The 7,830-nt window shown below is 41.0% G+C and overlaps 1 protein-coding gene across 2 annotated transcripts; it reads left to right on the plus strand.

Annotated features, from left to right (window-relative positions):
* The first annotated feature begins 1,456 nt into the window (after positions 1 to 1,456).
* Positions 1,457 to 7,050, plus strand: LOC132080908 (probable G-protein coupled receptor 141). Of its 2 annotated transcripts, XM_059484302.1 has the most exons (3): positions 1,457 to 1,574; positions 3,726 to 3,887; positions 4,684 to 7,050. In XM_059484302.1, the coding sequence occupies exon 3, from the start codon at positions 4,705 to 4,707 to the stop codon at positions 5,572 to 5,574; it is 870 nt and encodes a 289-aa protein (XP_059340285.1). In that variant the 5' UTR covers positions 1,457 to 1,574; positions 3,726 to 3,887; positions 4,684 to 4,704; the 3' UTR covers positions 5,575 to 7,050. The 2 variants fall into 2 exon arrangements, with proteins under 2 accessions (XP_059340285.1, XP_059340293.1); XM_059484310.1 differs by lacking the exons at positions 1,457 to 1,574; positions 3,726 to 3,887 and adding an exon at positions 3,299 to 3,352.
* The last annotated feature ends 780 nt before the right edge of the window (positions 7,051 to 7,830 follow it).

Consider the following 7,830-nt stretch of genomic DNA (forward strand, 5'->3'; position numbering starts at 1 on the left):
GCAAATTAAAGGGATTATCCTGTATGTTCCCTAACTATGGAGTATGATTTTCTTACTATCCAGTACCTATGACTCACGTCTGACAAGGTGGGAGTGAGACAGCAAGAACTGTGATTTCACCTACAATCCCAGAAAAAGCAGTATGTTAAAGCATAACACACACAGGTGTTCCCTATTTTACCATTGTTTATACCTATGTGTAGCTCAGATCTTGTAAGCGGCTAGCTATAGAGGATTAATGTTAGTAAATAATTTGAATTATCAGCAGTTATCACCCTAATTTGGAAGCAGCTAAAACTGAAAATCTATCCAGTCACAAAAGACAGGACAGTTTTATGGCTGTTCAAAGACAGAAAGCATCTCTTGGAACCAAATATGAGGCCTTGGTTGCTATTATACTGACCAGAAAAGACAATATTTTTGTAGACTAATGCAGGTAGCAGAAGAAATCCTGCAGACATGAAATGGAGAAGTTAGAATTCTACTGTGGACCTAGTCCCTGCTTAGAGGAAGTCTGCTACACGCATGCCTGGGCACCAGCAGGGACTCTTCCACAGAGATTTGTGTTCCCACCTCCAAACACACAACAGGCCTTGTTTCTCTTCTCTCAAGCCGCTACTTCTTCTTCTTCTGTTTCATTTTTCCATCTCAGTAATTGAAACATCCCCTCTTCTTCTTTGCCTTCTGTTTACCGCAGTGTTGAACCAGATACGCCCAGTCCCTTCCTTCCTTAAAATCTATTTGCAATTCTAGTCTTGACCTGGATCTCTGCTGTGTATAAATACATTTCTCTTTCAATCTTTATTCTCACTACTGGTCAAGGCAAGCTATGTGCTGACTAAATTTTCTCTTGTACTCTAGTAACAAGCTAACCTAAAAACTAAACCTAGATTACAGGGCTGAGTTGCCTTATTTTTAAATTATTTTTTTATTTATTTAACAGAAGAACATGAAGATACAAGGTTAGCACACTGAACAGCATTAACATACAAGTTTCAAGGACTGTTTCAAGGAAAAGGAGACTGAGAGGTATGAAAACATCGGTGGAGAAGTTCAGTTTCTGACCTCCAGCAGTTTTGGTGCCAGCCAACAGCACTGTCCCCAAGGTGACAAGAGAATCATCTGTGCAACATCTTTGCTGGGTTTTGGCCTGACTTTACATCCAAAGAGCTCAGACTGGACTCAAGAAGGTTACGGAGTGCACCAAGCTCCTGATCTCAGAGTCTGATTCAGCTCTGTCTGGAGTGCTGGCTGTCACAAACCAGCTACTTGAGGAATGCAATTTCTTCGAGTCTCTTCTGATTTTATTTTGTGGTGGTTCAAGGTTTATGGATTCCTTCAAGCTCTGTGGACAAGGCAGCAGCCATTTCCCTGCTTCACCCAGAGGCTGTGGCTGTAGTTTCATGAACATTCCAACACATGGAAGCCATCAGTGTCTGACATCCAGACTGTTCACTACCTTTCTGTGCATTTCTGCAGACCCAGCTATCATTTTGCCATCCAACCACCATCACTACAGTGTCAGGCAGCAGCTTGTCGTTATGTTGGATTGGGTGATGCTGGAACCACAGCTGGTGAGTACCATCACCCAGGTATTACCTCCATCAGTGCTCTAACAGAACAACCACACATTTCTTTTACTCCAAGCCCAAGTATATGCAGCATCCAAAATGGGCATCCCTGCTCTTTGGAATCCTGGTCTGAATGAAATGGAAACTGCTCTCTCAAAGCTTTCAGGGTTTATCCTAAGAATGTCTCACAGACTGCTGTTCCACATCCTTGCTCACCCTCACAGACCTTCCTGTTTCTCTCTCCAACTTTTTATTTTTTGAGGTTTTGTATTTATTTAGTTCTGGTAGCTCTCTTTCACATCTTGCTCTTCCTAACACTGTTCTTAGTAGGAGACATGCCTCTCAAAGGGATCCATCCTCTCATCCACAGCAGAAGATGGCTGACTGATGGGAGGAGCAATGCTAGTTCAACCCTGCTGCAATATTGGTTTTATGTTATTGTTTGCTCACAAAACCTTAAGTGTTGCCTATCATGTTTGAGTAGGGATGATTCCAATTGAAATCTAGAACTTTAGTTGAAAAATAAACAGGACTAATGTCACAGATATCTTTTATGAAAAATCCTTTCCTTAGGATTTTTCCTCCTGAGAAGCTGAGAGGCCTCAGGAACAAAATGTAAACAATGATTATCTGCTGCTGTGGAATGCAACAGGTGGAGCTGTGATTGGTCCATGTTGGTTGTTTCTAATTCATGGCCAATCACAGTCAGCTGGCTCAGACAGAGTACAAGCCACAAGCCTTTGTTATTCATTCCTTCCTATTCTATTCTTAGCTAGCCTTCTGATGAAATCCTTTCTTCTATTCTTTTAGTATAGTTTTAATATAATATATATCATAAAATAATAAATCAAGCCTTCTGAAACACGGAGTCAGATCCTCGTTTCTTCCCTCATCCTAAGACCCTTGTGAGCACTGTCACAGACTAGCATTTTCCTGTTTAATTTTTGGTAAAGAATATGCTTTTAAATATCTCTACCAGAGATGTGACTCAAAGTCTTCCTCTTTTTAGTGAGCTGCCATGTACTAGCAATATGTTTTGGGGTCTGCATTAATGCCTTTGGTTCAAGAATAATTTTCAAGGCCCACTGTCTTCTCTATGTCTTTTTTTTAAGAGCAGGAACTCTTAAGTTGCTTTTCATACATGCCTACAGCTTGTTTTATGTATAATATTTAAACAGTGAGAAATCACCTCTGAATTCTTGATGGTCTAATAACATGTTAGAGTGAAATGCCCTGTTAACTCTGCTAAACACTTTGCTATTCTGGAACATTTAGCTTAGTTATTAAACATAAAGCAAGTTCAGGGGGAAAGTGGATGTGTAAGACAAAAATCATTTGCTCAGGTGCACATTTCTTTCCTTGATCAGTGGCACTTCTCACTTTTTTAGCAGCAAAACCTGGTACCTTGTGGTAGCTGTATGGCTCAGAGAATCACTGCCTGCCTGAACTTTAAGAATAAACAAATTGTGGTTGGAGGAAGTCCTGACTTGATCTGTTCTACAAGTCCCAGCACAATGATGGTCTCTGACAGATCAGCAACTTTTCTGTGGTTCTCCCTGCACGATGAAAAGGGCATTAGACGTTGCACGTATGAGATTGCTATCACAGAGGAGCAAAAGGAAGGCTTGTTCCTTCCTGTGTGTGGGCTGAGAAAACTCTCAGTCCTTCTTGGTCAAACAGGTCAAAGGCTGTCTTTTTCACTCTGCTTATGTATGCCATATGCTACAGCTTCATGAAATGACATATTTCAGGGTGGAGTCACAAAAAGAAGAGATTATAAGGTAAAATGCAAATATTTTATTGCTATAAATAGCAAAAAAAATCATAATCTATTTCAAAGTGATATAAAGTGCTGTAATTAAACTGTAATTATGCTGTCTAGAGCAACTAAAAGTTGTACACTTTCAAAGCCAATTTGAAATATTAACAATATACTTTGGAAAATGAGTTGCTTTATAAAACTTTTGGTGTAGCAAAGTTTCTGGGAAATTTCTTGGGAATATTAGGTGGGAAAACAATTTTAAGCGCTTAAATACATTAAGGTCATGGATTTTAAAAACAGGTGAACAGAAAGGTTTATATCGATCTTGGCTTTCTAAAGATGTTTTGCCTGATGCTTCATAAATAAGAAGTTTCTCTGAAAATGTTTTGCAGTTGCAGTCTATCACTTTAAAGATAAGTGCAAAGAATTAAGAACTGCTGATTAAAACAAGTCTACTGATTTGAAACTTCAAAGGAATCAGACAGAGAAGACACTACGTTTTTTAAGAAATAATTTTTTAGCTCTTTCTTTGTTCATTCAAAACTCTATGTAAGGTAAGGATGAATTTCATTTGCAAACTATTTATCTACCCCATGAGCTATTCCTGTATATTTGTACAGAAATCTGTATACAAGTCCGCATTCTGAGTTAAGTCTAAATAAGAACACAGCTGTGTGTGGCTATGTTCAAAAAGTGCCAAAAGAATTACATCTTTCAGAACACCATTCCCAAATTAATTTTCACCTTTTCATCACTTTTCATAGCAGAGTATCTCAGGTAAAATTCTGTAGCAAAAAATACTTGCAGATGAAGGAAGAAGAAATTGAATTTTCATCTACAAACCTTTATTTTCAATTTGCTCCGTGTGTCTAGAAACAAACCGTTGCTATTTATGTGCATTTTGTACCCATCCAGCAAGATGCTAAAAAGATGGATCAGGTGTCATCACAGATTATCCACACATGATAGGTACGACATCTTCGTATTTCAGTATTTTCCCACCTTCACTTTAAGCTTTAAGAGTGCAGATAAAACTTGCACAATTTACAAACAAACAGTGTCTTAGTTATTACAAATGGCTGAATCTAGAGGCAAATATTTTTTAAAAAATCCTAGAATGCAGTTTAGTAAATCTCATTCATAATTATGTAAAATGTAGTTTAAATCCTGAGAGGCATGGGTTACTGCTGTCATGCAAAGGTTCATAAAAGTTATAAGGCTGTAAACTATGTGGGATAACATAATTTCACATGCAATTCAGTAGTGTCTCTTTAGGAATCTGTGATATTCCAGTTAACAATAAAGGAAATAGCAAAGAAAAATGTTTTGCTCCTATCTTTTCCTTTTCAGTAACCTTTGAAAGAGGAGCTTATGAGGATGCTTAACAGCTGCATAACCCAACAGAACCATTCCTCCAATGACACCGTGCTGCACTCCTCAGAGAAACCCCACGCTGTTCTGATAGTGCTGTACATCATCAACCTGGCTGGCGGCACCCTCGGGGTCATCATGATGTCCCAGCAGCTGTTCCGCAGGAGATCCCAATCCGTGATGACCATCATGATCATCAGCCTGCTGGTGCTGCACAGCTTCATGCTCCTCAGCATCCCCTTCCGCCTCAGCTACTACATTCTGGGGGAGTGGAGGTTCGGGCGGTTCGCCTGCCGGCTGGCCAGCGCCATCATCTACCTGCACATGTACGCCACCTTCGCCTTGTACGCGGCCATCATCATGGCGCGCCTCCTGCGCCTGGAGCTGCGCAAGTGCTACACGGCGGCCTGGGTGGCGGCAGGCTGGCTGCTGGGAGCGCTGGTGGTCACGCCCGTCCTGCTCTCCTACTACGGCACCTCCACGACGCACCGGCCCCGCGAGTGCTTCCAGTTCCACAGGGAGCTGCGGGAGGCGCACATGGTGATCACCAACTACTGCCTGGTTGGGGTGCTGGTGGCAGTGTGTGCCGTGCTCACCGCCACCCAGCTGACTGTCATCTACAGAGTGGCCGTGAAATACTGGCCTGATGTCAACTCTCATGTGGAATTCAGGGCTCAGGCAAAGAGTTTCTTCTTCATCTTGGTAACTTTAGTCTGCTTTATGCCTCATCATGTATTCAGAGTGTATTACATCCAAAACTACGACCTTGATAAAGACCATAAACTGCTCCTATACAATGAGGTTTTTTTAGCTTTAACAACAATGTGCTGCCTGGATATGTTGTGCTTCATAGCAGGAATAGCACACTGAACTGTGAGCTACGAGGAAGTCCAGCTGCAGTGTGTCAATATCGGCTTTTGAGAGAAGTAAAACTGTGATGGGATTTTCCTGAGCTAGGAAGACTGGTGAGTTCATGCGGTGCCTCTATTAGTCTGCAGCATTGTTTGGCTTTTGCAGGCCAGTAAGATTCCACTTTCACAAGCTACTCTTTTTATCTTCTCTCTAGAAAGCAGACACACTTGAGTCTCACTCTAGTCTTGACCTAGGAGTCATGGCCTGAAGCTCCATTAAGATTTTCCTTAGCTGTCCTTCTCTAGCAATTACAGCACAAGTATCCATTCCTTTGTAATTTTTTCCTCAAAGTGTCTCAATAACCACAATCCATTGTGGCCCATAAGTACTCTCCTCTGAAGGTCTAACTTCTTCTGAAAATTGTGATACTGAGGGGAAGAGCTGGGGAAAAAAATTCTTTTACAGGATATTTGTACTAGTGGTTTTAGATCGAAGGACATAAACTTTACTCGAATGAGAAGTAGTCACAGATTGGAATACTTCAGATTGGAAGAGACTACAGTGGATCATCTGGTGCAACCTCCCTTTGTATAATTTATACAAAGTATATATTAAATTAAATTATGTGAAAGCTAATCATTAACACAGCTTCATCTTTACTTGTGTCATTCCAAATCCACAAGGAGCTCTGAATTGTGATAATTATTTAGAGTGAATGAGAGCAGAACAGGATTCAAAACTTCTGCTTTATGTCACTCTCCCATCAGGACTGGATCTGTTATCTCTTAGGTCCATTGTAGACAAAAAAGTTGCTGTTCTTCCATAACTGGATCTGGAATTCAGTTGAGGGGCAAGATCAGACCCTCTCCAGGACATGGAAATATTTTATTAGCCTTCAAAAGCCTTTGATGTCTGGTCACTTTCAGTTGTCTGTTGATTTTATCGAATGCCATCTTTTTTCCATTTCTGTACATAAAAAACAAAACCAGAGCAAACTTACTGAACTTAAAAACTTACTTTATCAATTCTGCATATGCTTGTGTATGTGTATACAAACTTGTTCTGAAGTACATCTTTTCTCCATTAGACAGATTATATTCTGTGGGAATCACATCTGTTTTGGGAATCTCTGTTTTATCTTCATGATTTCAAAGTTCTTTTTAATGATTCATTCTTCCTGCTCTGCTCACTGCAGAAGGTCTCTAACCCCTCTGTTGAAGACCCCACAGTCTTTTGCTGCATCCCAGCAGCTTGAGGCCAGATTTCTCCTACCCCAGACTCCTAGGAGTTACACAAGGCTACACTTCCTCCTTCACAGCCCTATAAGTTCCCATAATTTTTTGTCTGGCAACCTTTGCTACAGAAAGTGCTATAATCCCTGGACTCAAACAGATTAAAGCTTGACTTGGGAGGATAATAAAGTACACTTACAAAGTAATGCTACTAATACCTCAGATCCATGACATTTCTTTGAATGAAAAAACCTACGCCTACTCTGTCAATCCTGAATAAACATTTTTGCCTTGACATTTCCATAAAAAAACTTTGTTGAAAACTCCTATGGTTTCAGGTTCATTTCTGCCTCTTTTAAAAGTGTTAGGTTTCCAGGGTCCAGCAGCAAGTCCTGAAATCTGAAAATGCTGGTCTGATGGCTTCCTCTGGAGTTACCATGCCCACTCCTATTCAAAAAATAGTTTGATCAGCCCATGATTTTCAAAGGCAGCAGGTAGACCTAAAGCTTAGTATCCCAGAGATGAAGCAGAAAGGGAGAGATTTTAAAGTTGGATCTAACAAAGCCTTTAGAAAAACTGGCAAAGTTGCAGGTAGTGCAACAAGCACACTGTTTCTCCCTTACTACACTCCTGGGGCTAAATAAAAAATTTGTTCCTTGAAGAAATGTCCTGTGTCACTGCCCTATTCTCACTGACCAATGCTCCCAAGGTGACCTGCCTGGTGAAGATCAGAGTCATCTGACCTTGCTTGTGAGTCTGCTGGTCTATCTGTGTCTATCTAATAATGGTGTCCAAGTATAGGAAAGAAAAAGGAAAATTACATACATATTCTCAGCCATTCAACCAATCATGTCTTGATGGCCTTGCCTGTGTATTGCCTGACATTTTTACCTCGCTGAAATAACCCTGGCCCACTGACTTGGGTTCCTGGTGTGATGCTGAAGCTGTGTGCCCATCACAGCTGTGTGGTTGCCACTGGCTGCTGGCTGGCACTGGGCCTGCTCTGCTTGCCCTGCCTGGGTGACAGGGGGCTGCATGCACC

This window comes from Ammospiza nelsoni, chromosome 1 (genome assembly GCF_027579445.1).
Source record: "Ammospiza nelsoni isolate bAmmNel1 chromosome 1, bAmmNel1.pri, whole genome shotgun sequence".
Lineage (NCBI taxonomy): Eukaryota > Metazoa > Chordata > Aves > Passeriformes > Passerellidae > Ammospiza > Ammospiza nelsoni.

Coding starts and splice junctions, on each gene's coding strand:
- LOC132080908 (XM_059484302.1), top strand. CDS start 4,705: ATGAGGATGCTTAACAGCTGCATAACCCAACAGAACCATTCCTCCAAT.